Genomic DNA, 23,073 nt, shown 5'->3' on the forward strand with positions numbered 1-23,073 from the left:
CTTCCTGGTCTTTTATTGTGTATTACAGCAGCAGCAAGCAGAAAACATCCCAAAGCAACAATGACTGAGATGAAGTGTGTCGTGTTTTTGGTGGTCCTGGCTTTTCCTTCGAGTCTTTCAAACGGAGGTGAGTCAAACGTTTACTGCACATTCAGCTTCGTCTTATTCCAGCGTCAATACAAAGTATGTTTGAGGGAAAAATAAGGAAGCAAATGTGTGTTAAACAAAAATGACGAAATAAAAACTGTATTCGGAGAGGAATGAATTTCATTTGAGCTCATCTCTGTCATTAAAACTGTAAAAGTCTGAGGAATGTCAACAAGTCTTTTTAAAAACTGAGCTTTCATTTCTAAATGTTTCAACATCTGCATCATAAATCAAACAGGGATTTACTGGATGTAAGTTTGTTTAGAATTCTGTTGCACTCATGTGGAATATTTGGACAGACTGTGCAAGTGTTAAATCTATATTTGGAGGCACAGCATGAATTTGTGTTCTTTTGATGGACACTCAGAAAAGTTTTAGTTAGACCGACATGAAAACTCATTTCAAACACAACAAACTAATAAGTTAATAAATCTACATGATACACGTGAAGTCAAAAGTGAGAGCGTCTCCTGGTCAGAATCTCTTTATTCGCCAAATCTACAACGTACAGGAATTTGACCTGGTGTAACAGCGCCACAGAACATTAAATAAAAGTTAACATAGCAGAGACAAGTAAAAAAGAAAGAAAATAAAGAAATATATACAATTGAGGTGGGATATGTATAGAATGATATGACCGGAAATCAAATCTCGACTGAGTAGTAAAAGGAAGAATAAATCACTTCTTAAGATTAAAAAATGTCAGAACTGGAATCTCGTTTAACCTGTCTGGAAACATTCCTTCTCACTCACGTGATGAAAACAAGCCACAGAAAAGCGTCAGAAAACCAAGTCTTCAAACTCCTGACAACATTTCCTTGTTTGTGAAAAACAAAAAGCATTTTAATGTTCTCTGTCTTATCAGAGTTAAATCAATTTTCTGTATTGGGCTTTTATAAGATGCATTTATGCATTTAGCTGCTGCAGCTTCATCCGTCTACACTTCAATAGTTTTTTCTGATGGTTTGATCCTGAGAGCAAAATAGCAGGAGAAGCAGGGAGTTACTGTCGGATAGATCAAAATAAGGATGTAATATCTATATACATATAATATATATGTGTTTTTCTGAACTGTAATGATGTGTCTTTATTTGATGTTTCAGACACTGAGGTGTCCTGTGTTTTCAACGAGAGCTGCGTCTTACCGTGCAGCTTCCACGGTGCTGACGTCGTCATCCACTGGATTCAGATGAAAGAAGAACAACTTTATGTCCACTCTTTCTACAACAATCAGGACCAGCTGCAATCCCAGAGCCCGCTCTTCATAAAGAGAACATCACTGTTTCAGGATGAGATCTCCAAAGGGAACGGCTCACTGCAGCTGACAGGGGTGAAGGTTCAGGATGAAGGCAGATATCAGTGTTACACCAGCACCGCAAATGGACACAAGTCCTCATTTGTTGCCTTGAAAGTAGATGGTTGTAGATCTTTTATAGAAATGTTTTTACAGACACGTCTTTGTTGAGCTGTGTTGAATTTATGTTGCTGTTTCCTTTGGTGTTCTTGACGAGCTTTGTTTGTTTGCTTTGCAGCTTCAGTCAGTGAAGTCAGCATCGATCAGGTAGGAAACAGGATCACCTGCAGCTCTAACTGGATCTACCCCGAACCTGAGCTCACCTGGTCCACCAGCCCTCCATCCAACATGAAGCTCCAGGACACAGCCTCCGTCCAGCAGACTGAACAGCAGCTTTACAACATCAGCAGCTCTCTGATACTTTCAGACAGTGATACGGATCTGATCTACAGCTGCACCGTCAGCACCAGAACAAGCAGCAGGAGAGCTACTTTCAAGAAAAGGAGTAAGCAGCGGTGGATAGTAACTACGAGTTTAAATAGCATTCCATGCAACTTTTGACTTTCATTCAACAGTACTTTAGACTAAAACACACAGTTTTCTGTACTTTAAGTCTGATTTATTAAACTAGTTATTTCGAAGCACAGCATCATACACGTCCACAAGGCAAACGTCTCAAGTGAGGGTTTGGTAGAATCTAAAACCAGAGTTAGGGTCAAACATCTGGAAGAAAACAATTCTAACACGAGCAAGCCACAATGAAACAACTGAGTATAAGATAAGGTCAAAGAATAACACAAGAAGTAAACAAGGAACAGTCACAAGCAACATGGACAATCTGGCAGAGACCACCAGAGAGCATGAACTGTATAACTGACTACAGTCAGCTGTGGATATGAGCGACAGAACAGTGGAGTAATCCGAAAACTACACGGCAGGTGTCAACCAAACACAGCCTTGGTGTATTTCCAGTTTAGTCTGCTGTCCAGATAAACTCCAAAGTGTTCATCAACCACCTCCACCTCTTCTCCTTGGATTGAGACGGTGTTTGGTTTACTCCTGGTCCTCCTGAAATCCACAATAATCTCTTTTATTTCTGTTCATGTTGAGGATGAGTTGATTGTTTCCACACCGAGCCACAAAGTGAGCGACCAGTTTTAGAGGCATCCACCCGTATTCACCTCAAGAACCGTTTGCAAGAATCTCAGTTATCTGAAATATCGTTTTAACTGAAAATATCATTTAAAAAAAAGTATGCTGAGTCACTTTTTCCGTTTCTGAAAATTCAGGCAACAAAGTGTGTAGTCCAAACCCCGTTGAGAAACAGAGGGGACGAGGTGGAGTGATTGCAGTTGTTTTGTTCGCAGCAGCTGTCGCAGCAGCAGCAGCACTGGTTGCCCTGGTATTGTACAACAGATCAGGTAAAAAACTTGTCTAAAATCTATGTTTACTCCCATTATAATGTTTCCTGTGTGTGTGTTAATGTCACTGTCGTCTTGGCTCATCAGAAGTCGACAAAAAACATCACAAACACAAATTAAAGCTAAAAACAGAAAGATTCTTGGGACCTTTACTTTGTTTCCTCACTCATTTAGTGATCATTGGATTTATAATGAATTAATTTATGTGATTGATTTCAACGATGACTTTGCGAAAAGATCATTTCATTGTGTGTCAGCCTGAATGGAGTGAAGCTCACTGAAATGAGAAGAGCCAAAGAAGCAACGAAGCCTGCTGTGATAACCTGAAGTCGCTCTTTAAAACGATGTTGTTTTGAAGCTGTGCTTTTACATTTTAGGTCAACAGAACTCCACTACGTAACTTTCCACAACAGTTACAGCAAAACTCCAGTGAAGACACTGCACACTCCTGAGGTGAGGTAGCTTTAAATGATAGTGAGTTTGGATAGATTAACATGATATGGACAATAGATGAGAACAGAGCTGAAGATGAGTTAACCTCTGCACCATGGACTGAAGGAATACAAACCAACCGTGTTTATCTTGCAGTGTATTGGGATTAGAGATTTCAGTCAGGACAAAACAGACCAGTTTGAACCTTAAAGGATGAAAGAAACTAGAGTCCTCACACCAGAGTCATTCATAGAGTTATGAGCTGCAGGGTTCTGTGCTTGAACCGATTCTTTCATCTTATACGTGCTTGCACTGGGTAATATTAATGCACAGCATAGCATAGATATCCACTCTGTGTAGATTATACTCAGCAAATCTTATTCACAAAGCCAGAGGACCCAATCAGTTGGTTACAAACCAATTTCAGGAACATCTTGTCTCAGAGTTATAAAAATGATTGAGCTGAAAAGCCTCCAGCTGATCCAAAATGCTGCAGCCAGAGTTCTGATGAGAACTAACAGGAGAGATCATATTTCTCCAGTTTTAGCTTCTCTTCATTGGCTCCCTGTTAAATTCAGAATAGAATTTAAGATTCTTCTCCTCACATTTAAAGCTCTTAATCACCGGGCTCCATCATATCTTAAAGATCTCATAGTTGGATATTTTCCTAAAAGAGCACTTTGCTCTCACACTGCAGGTTCACTTGAGGTTCCCAGAGTTTCTGAAAGTAGAACGGGAGGCAGAGCCTTCAGTTATCAGGCCCCTCTCTGTGGAACCAGCCGCCAGTTTGGGAGGCAGAGCCTTCAGTTATCAGGCCCCTCTCTGTGGAACCAGCTGGCAGTTTGGGAGACAGAGCCTTCAGTTATCAGGCCCCTCTCTGTGGAACCAGCTGGCAGTTTGGGAGGCAGAGCCTTCAGTTATCAGGCCCCTCTCTGTGGAACCAGCTGGCAGTTTGGGAGGCAGAGCCTTCAGTTATCAGGCCCCTCTCTATGGAACCAGCTGCCAGTTTGGGAGGCAGAGCCTTCAGTTATCAGGCCCCTCTCTGTGGAACCAGCCGCCAGTTTGGGAGGCAGAGCCTTCAGTTATCAGGCCCCTCTCTGTGGAACCAGCCGCCAGTTTGGGAGGCAGAGCCTTCAGTTATCAGGCCCCTCTCTGTGGAACCAGCCGGCAGTTTGGGAGGCAGAGCCTTCAGTTATCAGGCCCCTCTCTCTGGAACCAGCTGCCAGTTTGGGAGGCAGAGCCTTCAGTTATCAGGCCCCTCTCTGTGGAACCAGCCGCCAGTTTGGGAGGCAGAGCCTTCAGTTATCAGGCCCCTCTCTGTGGAACCAGCGGGCAGTTTGGGAGGCAGAGCCTTCAGTTATCAGGCCCCTCTCTGTGGAACCAGCTGGCAGTTTGGGAGGCAGAGCCTTCAGTTATCAGGCCCCTCTGGTGACCCTGAAACATCCCATAGTTACGCTGCTATAGGCCCAGACTGCTGGGGGAGCTCCCATGATGCACCTCTCCTCCCTCTGCTCTCTGTACTCTCCATGTACATGTGACATTATTGCTGTCATTAACCTGTGTTTCCCTGGTCTGGTGTCATGGCGGTTGTTGTCCTCCTAACCCCCAGCTGGTCGAGGCAGATGGCCGCTCTTCCTGGTTCTGGTTCTGATGGAGGTTTCTTCTTGTTCAAAGGGAGTTTTTTTCTCTCCTTAGTCGCCTTGAGCACACTCAGGATGGGTGATTGGATCAGAGAACAGATTTAATGCAATCTGTTGTTTTCCTTACCAAGGCAGCTTCTTTTAAAACTGGCATCAGATGACTTTGTCTATTTTGGATTTGAAAGAAGTAGGTTTTATTGCTTAAACTGGACCGCGTCTTTCAGGTTTCTTGAGATGATAGTTGTTTTAATTTGGTGCGACTTAAATAAAACTGAATGAAATAAAAAAGTAATCTTTTCTTTTATCACTGTCCCACTGTCAGTGGAATGAAGCTAAACTGATTATTAAAGTAGGCTGTTGGCCTACTTGTTGCTTTCTGCTTTTTTTATTTGAGGAGTCTGTATAAAGTTTATGTTCTTACTGTTATATTTTTTTAGATAGTTTATTTGCTTTTTATTTATTCATTTTATTCATTACATTATATGAATTGATGATTGTAACATTAGTCCAGTTAATCTCTGTAATATGAAGGCATTAACATAAAAACAGAACATCTGTAGTTGCATTTTACGCTTCTTCTATTAATCTATTTAGATGAGTTTTTAAACACATACATCTTTTTCTTTCTCTCAGAACTTGACTGTGAATCATTTGATCATTTAAGATTTTAGTGGATAGCTGGAAGATTTCCAGAAATCCCGAAATAGTTTTTCTTTTTTTAGAAAATAAAGCAATTGGTCGTAAAGTGTTCTGTCTTCTGTGGCTTCTGTCCAGTAGGGGGCGCAGTGATACCAGCTTATCTTTTAAAGAAGCAACTATAACTTTCAGGAAGCAGTGATTGACAACAACAAACAGACAGAGCCCAACAGCCAGTAAACTGTCACTTTCCTTCTTTCAAGTCATTTTTAATGTCTCAGTCCTTTTTTGAAACCAGTTCCTCTGAATTCTGGACCCAAAAGCAGAATGAAAACTGGACGGTTTCAAGAGAAATCCTTTTCACAAGTGGCAGGTGAATAATGACAGAGAAGAATACTCCCAGACTTCTTTCTTATACCTCATTTATGCTTGTAGTTCTCTTGTCCTTGTGCGCAGTGTTTGACATCAAGAAAAGCTGGTTCTCACGGTGCTTTGGTATCATTTTGGCCTGCGATGAATATCATTTTATGAGTAAAATGTCATCAAGACAAACGCTGACAAAATCAGTGTTTGAAATCTACTCCAGTACATCATATTTGGTGACAAAAATGATGCACTTTAATAACCTCCTACGACATTTCGTCCACATACATGGACATCACGTTTTTGGTTATCAGCATAGTGTCCCTATTGTGGACATAATTTTTTTTCAAAAAAAGATCCTAACATTCCTTTATAATATCTGGTTATTACATTTATTGGTTCATCCTAAACCCAAAGTAACTAGAAGGAATCTAAAATGTAAGCCAAACCAAAGCCCAGAGCCAGATCTAAGAACAGGTTAAAGAACATGTATGAAATAGAATGAAAAGGCAAATATGTTCAGATTAAAAGGTTGATCATTTAAACCGACCGATACTTAATATCAATCATCAAAGATCAAGTGATTTAGGGCTACTACACCAAATGTGATAATGGGCAAAAAAAAAGTGTGCCTGCAAACAGTGTGCTATTTTCAAAGAGTTTTTTTTTTTTCAACCCCTTGTCCTGTCCAGCATTATGGCAGCAGAATTGTAATCTGAATACCGTTTATGCCAAACACATTTGCTATGCCAAGGGAAGCTTTATGAATGTAAAGCTACCCTTGATGCCCATCAACTCCTTATTTATTTATTTTTGTTACAATACTTAACATGTGATAGTACCAAACCGGACCGGGGGACAGAGAGAGAGGGAGAGCAAAGAAAAAGAACGGAACGGAGATCGGAAGAAACAACCAGCTGCTACATCTGTAAAAACAAAACAGAAGAGAATCCACGGCTTTTGCGGGGAATCCATTCTTAGAGCCACCAGGAGCACCTGTAAGCAGACAAGCAGAGAACAAACACACAAACAAACAAACAAGAAAAAAAACCATAAGTAGCAGCAATCACATATAATACAACTGTGGATACAGATGACCTCAAACCACAGGACAACACAACAACTGCGTAGTGAGTATGCTACTGGGCTAATGAATGTGTGTGTGAGTGTGTGTGTGTGTGTGTGTGAACATGCAATACACATGGCACAGGTCCCAAATGATGATTCAACGATTTAATATAAAAGAGCAAACAGTTGATTCATTTTTTTTTAAGCACTTTATTTGTAGACCTCAAACGGTCAATTTAAAAAAAAAAAAAAAAACGAGTCTTGAAAAAACAGCATTAAGCAATAATAGATAAAACATCACAGTGAACTTCATGAATCATTACATTCATATTCCGACTTCAACATCTTGAAATGGTAAATACTTCAGTTTTAAAATCCTTCAGATTAACAAAGCTGTGCTAGAAATGTCTATTAATCTGATATAAGAAATCACATTTACTTATAGCAGCAGGATAGCTTCATATACGGTTTGTAAACACTTCTTTGGTCTGCAGTTGGTTCGGGTCAATGACCTGAGGTGGAACCAATTGCAAAACATTCCAGTTAAGCTCAATTAATTGCACTTGTAAAATTTAAGAAGAGCCTAATCTTTACTTTACTGTATCATTTGAACGGAAGAAAATTAACATCAGCATCTCCTACAGTTGTTCAGTCTAAAAACAGATGCATTGACTAATATTGAACACCAGGGGGCATCTGTGAGCTTTTCAATTTGTTATTTTATTTATAACTTATATTACAAAAAAAAAATTGTTCTTTGCTAATAAAAAACTAAGAAAAATCAATAAAAAAGAAAATACTTCATGAATATAATGTTCACAATTATATTACAATCATACTGCACTGTCAGCTTCACTAAACTGCAACGGAGAGGACGGAGAGGACATCTGGTTGTCATCTGATGAGACACGGCAGAAGTCAGAAATCAGTCCTTCATCAGCACCTTGGACCTCCATGCGTCTGTTAACAAAAACATACAAAATTTCCACATTACAAGATAGAATAATGTCAGTTCGTTCATGTTTTCATGAGCTCTACTTTCAGTCAGCCTGACATATTTCAGCTGAGATTGACTTTGCAACTGGGACTTTAATCAGGGCTAGATTTCAACAGAGGAAAATATTGATTGATTCAAGAATTGAAATAGAAAAGGATAGAGCGAGACACAAATTATATGCTAAAATGAATATTTAAAAGCATCTAAAAAACTAAATAAAATTACTTACATGTTTATTTCTTCATTGTTTGACCTTCGGTTGTTGTCTTGTTGACCTGAATCCAAAAGACAATATGATCAACACAATCAACAAACAAAAAAAGTCTTTAGGGGCACTTTACACGGAAACGAAAACGGGTTAAAAACGCAAAACCTTTTTGCGGATGCACTATATCGTTTAGATGGTAACGGCGTTTTGGGGGCATGAAAACGCAAAAAAGTGAAACCGCCCTCCAGAGTGGAATTCTTGAAAACGCTCCACTGTCGTAGCCAGGTTACCACTGTCGCGCCACCAGGATGAAAACGCAAAACTGCGTTTCTCGTCACATAGAAATGACGTGACAAGCATCTTGGTAGTGTTGCCACCTAGCCATCTGGCGTGTTTACTACATCGATAAATATGAAACGTCACACACTTTTGCGTTTCCGTATGCACGCAGATTTTCACCCTAAAACGCTCGTCTAAATGCAGATTTAAAAGTGAAAACGAAACGCCACTTTTGCGTTTTGGTTTCAGATCGTTTCCGTGTAAAGGTAGCCTACACAGGATTTATTTTATTATTGTTATGATCAGTAAGGCTACAACCACAGCAACGATGATGGCGCTAACTTTGTGAAGGAACAGACAATTGAAGGTTCTCTGGAAACCCAAAGATTATCTATTTATTTACCTATTAATTAATTCAATTATAAATTAATTTACTGACAATTGACAGATATTTCAGAGGTTCAAACTTGTTACCTTCCCTCATCCTCAGAAGGATGTCAGTTCTTACAGAGACTTTATGTTCCAACATTATCTGTGAGCTCATCAGATTCTTGTTAAAGTGTTTTCTGATCATCCTGAATCTACTAAATGGTGAAAATGATATAACTCCATCCTGAAAGAAATCGCCCCATGCTGCTTTGTTTGGTGTGTAGCCCAGCTCTAATGTTAGATCTACACAAGCATTTTTAGCTTTTTATACTTAAAGTCTGTCATGGATCCACTTTATTTCCCCTTATGTAAAATTTAATTAGATGTGGAGTCAGATTTACAGATAACTGCCAGTTAACATCATCAAGACAAACAAGCATGCACATTGAAAAGTCGGATAAATATTTTACCTTTTCGCTTTTTCCAGAAGATCAACGGACCGACTACTACTACTGCTGCTGCTGCTGCAAACACTCCACCGATGATGCCTCCAACATTGACTGAATTCTCTGAAATGTTAGAAATGTCAGAAAACTGAAGATTTTTCTGAATGCTTTATGTTTTAATGACTATAAAATCCACATTGATTTTACAGATAACTGACAGATTCTTCCAGTTCTTATATAAACAGTTGTGATGGTTCTAACTTGTTATTTTACCTGAATTCATCCTCAGAGAGATGACAGTTATCATCGTCTCCTCAGAGTTACTGAGCTCACATGTGTATGTTCCCTCCTGATGTGAAGTTAAGTTCTGTAGTGTGAGGCTGCCTGACTCTGAAACATCCTTCACATGCTGCCTCCACTCCTCTGACACTGTGGGGGTAACATCAGGACCAGGTTTGTTCAGGATGATCTGACTGTGGTTGAATCTCCAGATGAGGCTTGTTAGAGAAGTGTTTGAGGCAGAGCAGGAGATTGTTGCTTCAGTGTAGTTAGCATGAAGAGAGGCTGAAAAACATACAAGAAACAAAAGAATTTGAAAAAAAAAAGATTAAGACATGAAAACTCTAAACCTGACCAGTGAATGATACTGTGAATGAAAGCAGTGGCTTGGAGCTCTGCCTCTAATTCACCAAATACGGTGTTATGAGCTGGCTGACTTTAGTAAGACTACGTCGAACTATTGTGGTGTATAACTGCAACATATTCTTCTTACCTGGTAGAAACACAGAGTTCATATAGTCAACGATTTGTTTTATGATTCTTTTTCATGAAGAGCCAATAATATCACTGATTCAGACTCAACCTTTCAACAGTAAGAACAGTGCCGTGTGATATGTGCTCTGCTCTGTGATATTAGTTGAAACTGGGGTTCCTGGGTCAGGTGGAACACAAAACTAACAATCATGAAGTTCTGGAGAAGATGCTGATATGTAGTTCTACCCTTATAGCAACATCAAACAACAACAAAAAAACTGCTTCAACCTGGATTTTAAAAAGTAGAACACTTATTGTGTAGTTTTCCTTCAAGACAAATGTAGCAGTCCCCCCGGTTCTCGTAAGAAAACATTCAGCAGTGCCTCGACAGGTGTTTTGCGTTTTTTATTTTTCGCTTCATTTCAGTTCAACACCACCGTGAAAACTAAATCAGACCAGAAAACATAAACATATACAAACATTAAAATACAAAACAAAGTTTAACATACAAAATAAAATAAAATAAATAAACGTACCTCGCTGCTTTACCGGGGAGAGTACCAGTACTTTCTTTGAAAAGCAATTGTTCCAGCCATTCTCTCATTGAGCCAATTACTCCCAGCTTTATAGGCCAGGCCTTCCTGGCTACAGCAACTCATGAGGTACAAACAAAACTGTTTACAAATGACACACATAAAACCAGACAACATCACAAATAATCCACATAATTCAAACCATACCAAAAAAAAAGTTTACTGCCCGTTACACTCCCACCAATCAGGCATGAATAACCATTAAATCATGCATGATTTTCTAATATTTAAAAAATTTTTTTTTTTTTTTTTTTTTAACCTACTATGGATTATTTATAATGGTCATCTGTGTACATGCAATTTACAAATTATTTTCCAATAATACCACCAATTTTTGCACTGGTCTTTCTATCACGGAACTCTTAGAACTAATATCCCTTCCTGATTTTCGTTCCCCTGTTCTCAACTTCACTCTGCGAACCAAACCATCATCGTCAACCACAGTTTCCACAACACGACCCAACTGCCACTGATTTCTTGGTAAAATATCCTCTTTTACCAGAACAACGTCATCAACTTTAATATTGCGCCGAATTGTATGCCACTTTTGTCGAATGGAAATATTCTGGAGATATTCCCTTTTCCACCGACTCCAAAATTGTTCAATCAAAAATTGAACGCGGCGCCAACGCTTTGAAGAATAGACATCCTCCCTCACAAAGTCTCCTGAAGGAGGCAAAGCGATATCAGACTTCATCTGAATTAAATGATTTGGAGTTAAAGGCTCAAAAGAACCTGGATCATTTATTTCTTTTAAGGTTAAGGGACGACTGTTGACAATGGCCATTGCTTCATAAAAGAGAGTTTTCAAAGAAGCATCATCAAGTTTACCCAAACTTTGGGACAGAGTAAAATCCAACACATTTCGAATGGTGCGTATCTGACGCTCCCAAACACCACCAGCATGACTTGCTGCCGGCGCATTGAAAATAAACTCACATTGCTTCTTTGCCAAAAATGACTCCAGGCCTTTAGTATCACATTGCTTCAACTCATTTCTAGCTCCTACAAAATTTCTCCCTTGGTCACAATGTATCTGTCGCACAGCTCCCCTGATGCTAATAAAGCAACGCAGGCCATTTATAAATGAGTCTGTAGATAAATCCTCCAACATTTCAATGTGAACAGCACGTGAATACAGGCAAGTAAACAACAGACCATACCTTTTATGTTCCTTACGATTCCTTTTAACAACAAAAGGACCAAAACAATCCATTCCACAACAAGTGAATGGTGCAGATGCCTCCACACGTTCTTTTGGAAGCTCAGCCATAAGTTGTTCTTCTGCTGGCCGCCTTAGTTTTCTGCACTGCACACATTTATAAATCATCTGAGCCACCAATCTACTACAGCTAATAATCCAAAACCCATTTGTCCTTAGCTGCATTTGAGTTTGGCCCCTGCCTTGATGACACACCTGAGCGTGACAATCAGCCAAAATAAGTTGAACAATATGGCCTTCCTTTGGCAAAATCATCGGATACTTAAAATCTTCTCCAAAGGATGAATATTTCAATCGTCCGGCAACACATAGCAAGCCATCTTTTATAAATGGGTTCAAATGGAAGAGATGATTAGACTGTGAAAGACTCTCTCCTCTTTGTAGAACCTTCATCTCTGAGCCAAAGGCACGTTCTTGCACAAGCCTTACCACTGATTTAATAGCATCTTCACGTTCCTTAACGCTCACCACATTGGAACCATATTTACTCTGGGATCCAAGTCTTTTAATTCTGGCCACTACTTTAATAAGCGTTAACCAAGATGAAAATCTAGTGAAACGCTCCAGAACATCCATAGCATCGTTTGTTGTCACAAATGTCTGTACCACTTTAACCTCTGGATCACCCACCAACAAATCAGAACATGATGTTAAGTTCTTGTTTATTTCTCTCTTCCACAGAAATTCAGGGCCCCTTAGCCAGTTACTTGTCAAAATGTCAGAAGCACGAAGCCCTCTTGATGCATGATCTGCTGGATTTTCAGTAGTGTCAATATAATGCCATTGACTTGGACTTGTATTGCCTCTTATAACCTGGACACGATTTGCCACAAACACATGAAACCGTCTCGCTTCATTATTAATATATGACAACACCACTTGCGAATCAGTCCAGAAGAACTCTGCATCTATCTTCATGTTAAGTTCTGATTTTAACAGAACACTCACCCTAGCAGCAACCACTGCCGCTGAAAGCTCCAGACGTGGAATGCTTGTGACTTTCAAAGGAGCAACTCTGGCTTTAGCCATGATCAAAACACAGTGCACCTTCCCATTCTCATTCACAACTCTAAGATAAGAGCATGCACCATAAGCTATGCTACTCGCATCTGAAAAGTGGTGTAGTTCTGTTTGAACAATTTTCCCATAACCTTGAGGATGATAACATCTTGGTATCAACAACGCTCTCACATCCTGAAGGCTGAACTTCCACCTTTTCCACTGTGCATACATGTCTTCAGGAAGAGGGTCATCCCACCCAATCCTTCTGCGACATAGATCCTGTAAAATGCACTTCCCATTCACAATGAATGGTGCAAGAAATCCCAACGGATCATACAAAGAACCAATTGTTGACAGAATACCACGGCGTGTATCAGGTTTGTCTCTCAGATCTGTATGAAAACCCAGACTGTCACTTTCAATATGCCACTGCATACCCAAAGTGTGTTCAATAGGTGTCAAATCAGGTTTATGGTCAGCAGAGATCACACTGGTGGCCCTCTCAGATGGTTCCACAAAACTTAAAACCTCATATCGATTAGAATTAAATTTGTGGAGTCTCAAACCACCTGCTTTGCACAATTTCTGTGCTTCAGTTATCAATTTGGTAGCATCTTGAGTTGTAGGAACACTGATTAACCCGTCATCAACATAAAAATTCTTCTCCACAAATTCTGCTGCAACTGGAAATGTTGACCTCTGTTGCTGTGCCAAATATTTTAAACCAAAATTTGCACAACCGGGAGAGGAGGCTGCACCGAAAAGGTGCACCTTCATCTGATATTCTTTGAGTTCACTCTCCAAGTTTCCGTGCTCCCACCATAGGAACCTCAGATAACAACGATGCTTTGGTGTGACGTGAAACTGATGAAACATCCTTTCAATATCACAGACAACAGCAACTGTTTCCTTTCTAAAACGCAGAAGAATTCCAACTAAGGAATTAATCAAGTCAGGACCTGACAACAACATATCATTTAAAGAAACCCCACGAAATTTAGCTGAGCAATCAAAAACCACTCTTAATTTATAGGGTTTCTTCGGATGATACACCCCATGATGAGGTACATACCATATGCAACCATCATTAGTCTCTGTATTAGATGCCAATTCAGCATTACCATCATCAATGATAGACTCCATAAAAGCCCTATAATGACTGTAAAACTGACAGTTTGATTTTAACTTCCTCTTCAAATGTTCTAAACGAACAGTAACTAACCTTTTATTATTTGGCATCACAGGAAAGCATGATGCTTTAAAAGGTAACGGCATTTCCAAATGTCCATCATCCCCTTGCTTAATGTTCTCACTCATGAGTTGTATAAAATGAACATCCTCTTGAGAAACATACTTCCCTTCCAGACTTCTTTCATTGAAATCCAATTCCAAATTTTTCAAAACATCAGAAGTTAATGGAGTTGGCATTTCCTTCACTGTCACTCTGTGTACAAATCTTTGATTGCCTTGCCGGTCCAAATGGGGATTAGCTGTCCCTATAATACTCCAACCAAGAGCAGTTTTCTGTGCAAAAGGTTCATTTTCCCCACCCAAAACAACATCCAATGGAGCCAAAGCAACAGGACAATCAAACCCAATAAGCAGACCTACGTCGCAGTCTTGAAAATCAGGCATTTCAGCGGCTAAATGTTTAAGATGAGGCCATTGTAATGCTGTAGTTTTACTTGGGATGCAAGCTGTATCAACAGGAATAAAATCACGTGTATAAGTTTGCCGTAAAGGTATAGAGCTATCAGAAAAAAAACTCCGAACTTGTAAGCCACACACACTTTGACTTGAAACAGGTGTATCAACAGAAACCATAGTGCTAAGCTTTAACTTTACGGGTTTGGTGACAACAGCTAAATCACTCACAAGATCTTTCAGAACAAAGGAAGAGTCACTTTGTGTATCAAGCATTGCGTAAGTAAGGACTTCCTTACCAGGATCTTTCACAGAAGACAAATAGACTGGAACAATACTTGAGGTGGAAGAAATGTTTCGAGTGAGTGCATGAGATGAAACTGTGGGAAATCTGCAAAGATTCTTCCCCCTCAGAAGTAGAACACTGCTGAGAAACATCCCTGGTTCTTTCTTGTTCCCTGTGCAAACAAGTTGGATGGCGCAATCCACACACTCCACAGATATGCCGTGTTTTACAATCTTTCCATACATGGCCCTTTCGTAAGCATCCAAAACAAAGTTGGTTCTGAAGTATAAATGATCTTTTTTCCTTCATTGATCTCACTGCAAACCCAGAGCATTTAGCAACACTGTGTGAAGTTTCCTTACAAAACAAACAGCTCAGCTTTGATTTCAAATCATGATGGTTTCCCTGTTTCTTATCTGTACTTACATTAAGAGCTTTTGCTCTTCTAGACAGGACATCTGAACATTTTGACTTTAAAGAAAATTGAGAAGTAATGGGATTGCATGCTATGCGTGCTTCCTTTTGCATGAATCTGGAAAAACATTCAAATGATGGATATTCCCCACATGCATCTAGTACTTCAACCACCACTCTACTCCATTTGCGCACAATCCAATCTGGTAACTTCTTCAGCATCTTGCGATTTTGTTCACAGTCATTTAAAATGGACAGTCCCTTTACTTGCGGCATAGCCTCTTCACAACTTTTCAAAAAAATCTGCAAAATCTCGAAGGGACAAGGAATCATTTGAAGCAACCTTTGGCCATAACATTAGTTTATCCCTAAATGCTTTCTGTATTACAAATGGATTTCCGTATCTCTCCTTTAGAACTGACCATGCACCTTCATATGCACTCTCAGAGCTTCTGTAAAAGAACCCTTCCACAGCCTTTCGCGCTTCCCCTGCCAGATAACTTTTCAAATACAGCATTTTTTCCCCAACAGAAATAGGTTTTGAATCAACTAAAGTTGTGAATGATATTTTAAAGTCTACAAACTTTAGAGGATCACCTGAAAACATAACAGGTTCAGGAACTGGAAGACGACTCAAACTTAATGAGCTCACTACAGCTTCAGCCAAGTTCACTGCAGAGTTCTCAGGGTGTACTTGAGGTGGTAATTGTGGCACAGCCTTTGCCTCTGACCTCCTTAAAGGTTTTAAATTGTGCACTGGTTTAACATTGACATTTAAATCAAGATTTTCAGGTTCAACTTCACCACTTTCAAGTCGGCTATAAACATCAACTCGTGCAGCAGCCATTTTAACTTCCATATCTGTCTCCATTACCTTTATCTTGCTCTTTTCCTCATCAAGCTTTTGAAGCACTTCAGCTTCCTTCTGCTTCATTTCTGCCATCATTTGGGATTCATGAAGCTTCCATTCACATTCTAGCTTGCTGAGTTTGGCATGTTGAGCTTCTATCTCAAACATGGATTGAACTTGAACTCTTTTGGCTGCAAGATCAGCTTCAGCCGTTATCCGCCCTTGCGAAACTTTGGAGCTGGTAACCGATGAACCTTTAGAACTCTCTGTAGAGGTTTCCCCAAAAATAGATTGATAATCATCTCTATTTAAGGAAACTCGTATCCTTTCCTTTTCAACTTCTTGATTAAATTTCTCAATTCCGCTTTCCAAACGCTTGCACACAAGATCAGATATCTCATTTGTCAATATAGTACATGCATCTAGTTTTTGCACAATAGCTGAAGTATTTAAAGAATTACGTTGCAGAGGCTCATAATTTTCTTTTACTTTGTCGAGGCTATGTTGGACCTCCTGATTTATCTTATCCAACTCTTCTGATACACAGAAACCCTTTAATTTCCTCCTGGCTTCTCTAGCAATTTTTTTCCAGGACTCATATGACTTAAGAAATACCTTTATCTGTTTCTCAAACTCTACTTCTTGGTATTGCCTTCCCTTTTCTGTAAGCTTTCTAGTGCGAGTACCTGAAACTATTTCTTGTTCTTTTTTAGAGTCTTCAGCGCACACATCTTCAGTGGAAAAGTCTTCTTCACATGGCAGAGACATCTTTCATCAAATATAGTGACTTAAATTCTCAGTGAAATTAAACCCACATCCAAACAACACAAACGTTAAGTTAAAAAGGTTCCAATTTACACCAAATGCATTTTATTTATGCTTAGTGTAATCAAATGAACTCCAATCCATTCGCTTTCCTAAATTTAAATCAGCATCCAGATGACAACCTAATGTCCACTTAATTTCCGCGTTGTTTAATCAGTTCTTCTTCTCACCGAAACCTTCACTGAGTCCAAGCTCCAATCCATCATGGAAACATGGTGGTTCTCCTGGTGGTTCTCATGGTGGCGTGGACTCCGACGGCGTCACACTTGGCAGATGTCCACTCCACACCATCTCTTTTCCAAACGGCAGCTGACACAGACGCGCCGAGTTTTCACTGTAGCAGTCCCCCCGGTTCTCGTAAGAAAACATTCAGCAGTGCCTCGACAGGTGTTTTGCGTTTTTTATTTTTCGCTTCATTTCAGTTCAACACCACTGTGAAAACTAAATCAGACCAGAAAACATAAACATATACAAACATTAAAATACAAAACAAAGTTTAACATACAAAATAAAATAAAATAAATAAACGTACCTCGCTGCTTTACCGGGGAGAGTACCAGTACTTTCTTTGAAAAGCAATTGTTCCAGCCATTCTCTCATTGAGCTAATTACTCCCAGCTTTATAGGCCAGGCCTTCCTGGCTACAGCAACTCATGAGGTACAAACAAAACTGTTTACAAATGACACACATAAAACCAGACAACATCACAAATAATCCACATAATTCAAACCATACCAAAAAAAAAGTTTACTGCCCGTTACAACAAATATTTCTACAGTTAGTGGTTTAGTTGCCAGATCAGTAAAAATACTCACAGATTTGTCTCCAAGTAGCTCTCCTGCTGCTTGTTCTGGTGCTGACGATGCAGCTGTAGATCAGATGAGTATCACTGTCTGAAAGTATCAGAGAGCTGCTGATGTTGTAAAGCTGCTGTTCAGTCTGGACTGAGGTTGTGTTCTGGAGGCTCATGTTGGATGGAGGGCTGGTGGACCAGGTGAGCTCAGGTTCAGGGTGGATCCAGTTAGAGCTGCAGGTGATCCTGTTTCCTACCCGATCAAAGCTGATTTTACTGACTGGAGCTGAAAAACAGTGAACACAAAGAAATTGCAAGATGCTAAGTTGATTGTTCAATGTGGAGGAAGAATAAGAGTGAAAATAAAGAAATAAGACTGAGTTGGTGCATTTGGTTGGTCATGGAGTCATAAAATCATAATTATATTTAATATGCGGCTGACCTGCACTCATATACAATTGCAGCTGTATGTGATGCTGAAAACAAATGGATCTTTAATGGGGGAAAAATGAATGAATGAAAAGTACTACAACTATTGTTATTTCACTGTGTTTCACGTATTGATTCACATACCATCTACTTTCAAGAGGATAGATGACTTCTGAATTCCAGTGATTGTTTTGGTGTAACAATGATATCTTCCCTGGTCCTGAATCTTCACTCCAGTAAGTTGCAGGGAGGCATTTCCATTGGAAATCTGGTTCATGAACAGTGATGTCCTGTTTGTGTAATTCTGGCCCTGGTCTTCATGCTTTTCTTTGTTGTAATAATGAGCAAGTTCTGAAACTTCTGGTGACAAATGAATCCATTTGATGAAGTCAGCAGCTCCGTCGGTGAAGCTGCATGGTAAGATGCATCTCTCCATGAAAACACAGGACACCTCAGTGTCTGAAAAAAAAAAAAAACAGGTAAAGATCATATTTATAAAATAAAGTGCATCGTTTAACAAACAGAATGTGTTTTTTTGTAATCTTGGTAACTTTAGTTAATCAAAATGAACATTTTCACCAGAAGAACATTTTTTTCTTTTAAACAAATGATGTCAAATAGACTTTTGAGGAGTTGAGATATTAGTCAAAAAGGTTGAAAAGGTTCATAGTCTAGCAGACAGGCTGACGGACACAGTTTAGATAGACACACGCACACAATAAAAAAAACATAATATATATATATATATATATATATATATATATATATATATATATATAAACAGTTGTGATGGTTCTAACTTGTTATTTTACCTGAATTCATCCTCAGAGAGATGACAGTTATCATCGTCTCCTCAGAGTTACTGAGCTCACATGTGTATGTTCCCTCCTGATGTGAAGTTAAGTTCTGTAGTGTGAGGCTGCCTGACTCTGAAACCTCCTTCACATGCTGCCTCCACTCCTCTGACACTGTGGGGGTAACATCAGGACCAGGTTTGTTCAGGATGATCTGACTGTGGTTGAATCTCCAGATGAGGCTTGTTAGAGAAGTGTTTGAGGCAGAGCAGGAGATTGTTGCTTCAGTGTAGTTAGCATGAAGAGAGGCTGAAAAACATACAAGAAACAAAAGAATTTGAAAAAAAAAAGATTAAGACATGAAAACTCTAAACCTGACCAGTGAATGATACTGTGAATGAAAGCAGTGGCTTGGAGCTCTGCCTCTAATTCACCAAATACGGTGTTATGAGCTGGCTGACTTTAGTAAGACTACGTCGAACTATTGTGGTGTATAACTGCAACATATTCTTCTTACCTGGTAGAAACACAGAGTTCATATAGTCAACGATTTGTTTTATGATTCTTTTTCATGAAGAGCCAATAATATCACTGATTCAGACTCAACCTTTCAACAGTAAGAACAGTGCCGTGTGATATGTGCTCTGCTCTGTGATATTAGTTGAAACTGGTGTTGCATAATATCACTGTGGTACTGATACGCTTACATGGGGTTCCTGGGTCAGGTGGAACACAAAACTAACAATCATGAAGTTCTGGAGAAGATGCTGATATGTAGTTCTACCCTTATAGCAACATCAAACAACAACAAAAAAACTGCTTCAACCTGGATTTTAAAAAGTAGAACACTTATTGTGTAGTTTTCCTTCAAGACAAATATTTCTACAGTTAGTGGTTTAGTTGCCAGATCAGTAAAAATACTCACAGATTTGTCTCCAAGTAGCTCTCCTGCTGCTTGTTCTGGTGCTGACGATGCAACTGTAGATCAGATGAGTATCACTGTCTGAAAGTATCAGAGAGCTGCTGATGTTGTAAAGCTGCTGTTCAGTCTGCTGGACTGAGGCTGTGTTCTGGAGGCTCATGTTGGATGGAGGGCTGGTGGACCAGGTGAGCTCAGGTTCAGGGTAGATCCAGTTAGAGCTGCAGGTGATCCTGTTTCCTACCCGATCAAAGCTGATTTTACTGACTGGAGCTGAAAAACAGTGAACACAAAGAAATTGCAAGATGCTAAGTTGATTGTTCAATGTGGAGGAAGAATAAGAGTGAAAATAAAGAAATAAGACTGAGTTGGTGCATTTGGTTGGTCATGGAGTCATAAAATCATAATTATATTTAATATGCGGCTGACCTGCACTCATATACAATTGCAGCTGTATGTGATGCTGAAAACAAATGGATCTTTAATGGGCAAAAAATTAATGAATGAAAAGTACTACAACTATTGTTATTTCACTGTGTTTCACGTATTGATTCACATACCATCTACTTTCAAGAGGATAGATGACTTCTGAATTCCAGTGATTGTTTTGGTGTAACAATGATATCTTCCCTGGTCCTGAATCTTCACTCCAGTAAGCTGCAGGGAGGCATTTCCATTGGAAATCTGGTTCATGAACAGTGATGTCCTGTTTGTGTAATTCTGGCCCTGGTCTTCATGCTTTTCTTTGTTGTAATAACGGTGAGCAAGTTCTGAAACTTCTGGTGACAAATGAATCCATTTGATGAAGTCAGCAGCTCCGTCGGTGAAGCTACATGGTAAGATGCATCTCTCCATGAAAACACAGGACACCTCAGTGTCTGAAAAAAAAAAAAAAAACAGGTAAAGATCATATTTATAAAATAAAGTGCATCATTTAACAAACAGAATGTGTTTTTTGTAATCTTGGTAACTTTAGTTAATCAAAATGAACATTTTCACCAGAAGAACATTTTTTTCTTTTAAACAAATGATGTCAAATAGACTTTTGAGGAGTTGAGATATTAGTCAAAAATGTTGAAAAGGTTCATAGTCTAGCAGACAGGCTGACGGACACAGTTTAGATAGACACACGCACACAAAAAAAATAACAAAACAACACAGATCACAAAGGTACACTAAGGTGTGCCTGACTAAGGCCCAGCATGTCAGCAGCAGCTCACACACACACTTTAAAAATGTTCGCGCCAAAATTCATTACATCACTTCCTGTTAACCATTTGTGTTCTGTGGAACTTTCGGCTCTTCTTGCATCATTGAATATTACAAAATTTCTTCTTATAGTTTTTCCACAATTTCACATTGTAAATACTATAATTCACTTCTTCTGTTCTAGCATCCCTTTGTAGAGAACTTTTGTGCCATTTGCACTTCTATTGGGGCGGGCGTCTAAAGTCTGCTAGCTTAATCTTGCTAACAGCTCTCTCCCTCCTTTTTTCTTGGGTGAAAATAATCTCAAATGTGCCAAATAAGTCAAACGTAAAGATGTATTTTTCTAGTTATTAATTTTAAAATCATAACAATAACTGGGTTCGTATAAAATACTTTGGTTTTGTGACATACAGAGAACGCTTTGTGACAGTAAAGGGATTTGATATGGCATGCTGAGGTTGACATGGTGGCTGCAGTATTAAACTTTAAACTTACCTCCTTTGGAGAAAGGCAGCATGCACAGAAAAATCAAGATATTCTTGTAAAGTTTATTTTTGTTCATCAAGACTCGTTGCGACATGTCATAAGCTGTCTTTTTTTGGGAGCGGAGGAAGAACACAGGGAACGATCCAGTTTATGTCACAGTTCGACGTGTGGCCCCCAAAAAGCAGTCTGAAAATGCAGAATAAAGTTTCTTGATACTTTTGAAAAATGATCCGGGATGCAGTCATAGCAGGTAAGTCCTTCCAAGAAGTGGGCAAGTAGTAATCCAGGTAAAAAACAAAAACCTTTACAAGACGGCTCTACGAACACAAACAGAGAAACTAATTAACACCAGAAAAGACAGTTACTTACTGCGGTAGAAGCAGGAATAGGCCCGATGTTACCGCAAAGCAGGTACAACGAAGACTGGCGAAGAGGAATGTGTCGGACAGCCACACCCCACACACACACACACACACACACACACACATGCACATACACGCCTGCAGTAGAAAGAAACCTCAGTTAAACTGCCATAAGCTTTGCAAGTTAATTATTTTCTGATATATTCATTCATAGAGCAAATCCCATCTAGTACATTTATTTGAAATATTGAAGATATCGATGTTATTAGTATTACTGCTATTGGTGATAATATTAAGTCATTTTTAACCCACGTGTACTTGACACTGAAATGAAGGTAAGTCAAGGCAACGCACATGTACAGTATATAAACAGCACAGCAATAAGGTGATTTAATATGCTTTACATGGAACAGACAAGCATTAAAAAGAAAATATGTAAAAAATAAAAAAAGTGCAGTGAAAATTGTTAATCAAAGTTTTTCAGTTGAATTGAATCAATAAAGTAAGTACAGAGGAGAAAATTGAAAGTCTTCAAGTTTGATTTAAAAGAAGAATTTATCCTGACCTGTAGTTATTTTGTGAGTTTGTTCCACATGTGACAGGTTGTCCCCTTTCTGCCCACCTGCAGCGCTGTCCCAATTTGACTGCACGTTTAAGGGGTGTGGCAGGTGCCTGCACATAAATATATGGGAGTGGCTGCACTTCTCTTGCCCTGCAATGAACCAGAGTAACCCTCCTTTAAGGTGAGACCACACCCCTCAGCCAATCAAAATCTTTTACCTTTTCACTGGTTAGGATTTTTTCATGGTACTGTCCCTGCTCTGTCCTTCTCCTTGTTATGTTTCTTTAAATGACACAGTGATACTGTTAGGTTTGTTGTATTATTGTAAGTTTTTATTATTATGTATGTTATTCTTTACGGAAGCGTATTTCTGCTACTCTACGAAAAAAAAAAGAGGCTCAGTATCACATAATTACGTGAAAAGTGTATTGTTATAACAATATCTTTTTCACGTTTTAACAATATATTTCTCACTTTATAACGTGAAACTATCGTATGTTGAAATAACTACCTCTTGTCTTGTGAGAGATCCTGCTGGGGTTCAGCATGTAATGATACTAAGCAGAGATTGTTGATTATTATTATCTTATTATTACTTTTATCTGGTAATGTGCAACCTAATCCTGTCC

General features: G+C 39.2%; 1 protein-coding gene across 2 annotated transcripts; it reads right to left on the reverse strand.

Moving 5' to 3' along the window:
* Window positions 1-7,213: 7,213 nt before the first annotated feature.
* LOC142370425 (CD276 antigen-like) lies at window positions 7,214-22,483 on the reverse strand. 2 transcript variants are annotated; one of them, XM_075452996.1, is made up of 11 exons: window positions 22,448-22,483; window positions 21,530-21,837; window positions 20,386-20,703; window positions 19,832-20,098; window positions 18,925-19,215; window positions 18,257-18,571; window positions 17,706-17,969; window positions 9,574-9,864; window positions 9,325-9,423; window positions 8,228-8,273; window positions 7,214-7,961 (listed from the first exon to the last, which is right to left on the reverse strand). In XM_075452996.1, the coding sequence occupies exons 2-11, from the start codon at window positions 21,612-21,614 to the stop codon at window positions 7,835-7,837; spliced, it is 2,103 nt and encodes a 700-aa protein (XP_075309111.1). In that variant the 5' UTR covers window positions 21,615-21,837; window positions 22,448-22,483; the 3' UTR covers window positions 7,214-7,834. The 2 variants fall into 2 exon arrangements, with proteins under 2 accessions (XP_075309111.1, XP_075309110.1); XM_075452995.1 differs by lacking the exon at window positions 22,448-22,483 and adding an exon at window positions 21,890-21,978 and having other exon boundaries at window positions 21,530-21,706.
* Window positions 22,484-23,073: the final 590 nt, after the last annotated feature.

This window comes from Odontesthes bonariensis, chromosome 20 (genome assembly GCF_027942865.1).
Source record: "Odontesthes bonariensis isolate fOdoBon6 chromosome 20, fOdoBon6.hap1, whole genome shotgun sequence".
NCBI lineage: Eukaryota > Metazoa > Chordata > Actinopteri > Atheriniformes > Atherinopsidae > Odontesthes > Odontesthes bonariensis.

Bases quoted from the DNA above. Each gene is read 5' to 3' on its own strand.
- LOC142370425 (XM_075452996.1), bottom strand. From the start codon at position 21,614: ATGTCGCAACGAGTCTTGATGAACAAAAATAAACTTTACAAGAATATC. The intron at 20,704-21,529 runs GTAAGTTTAAAG...TTTTTTTTTCAG, and splicing joins GCTGCCTTTCTCCAAAGGAG to ACACTGAGGTGTCCTGTGTT. The intron at 20,099-20,385 runs GTATGTGAATCA...ACTGTTTTTCAG, and splicing joins TATCCTCTTGAAAGTAGATG to CTCCAGTCAGTAAAATCAGC.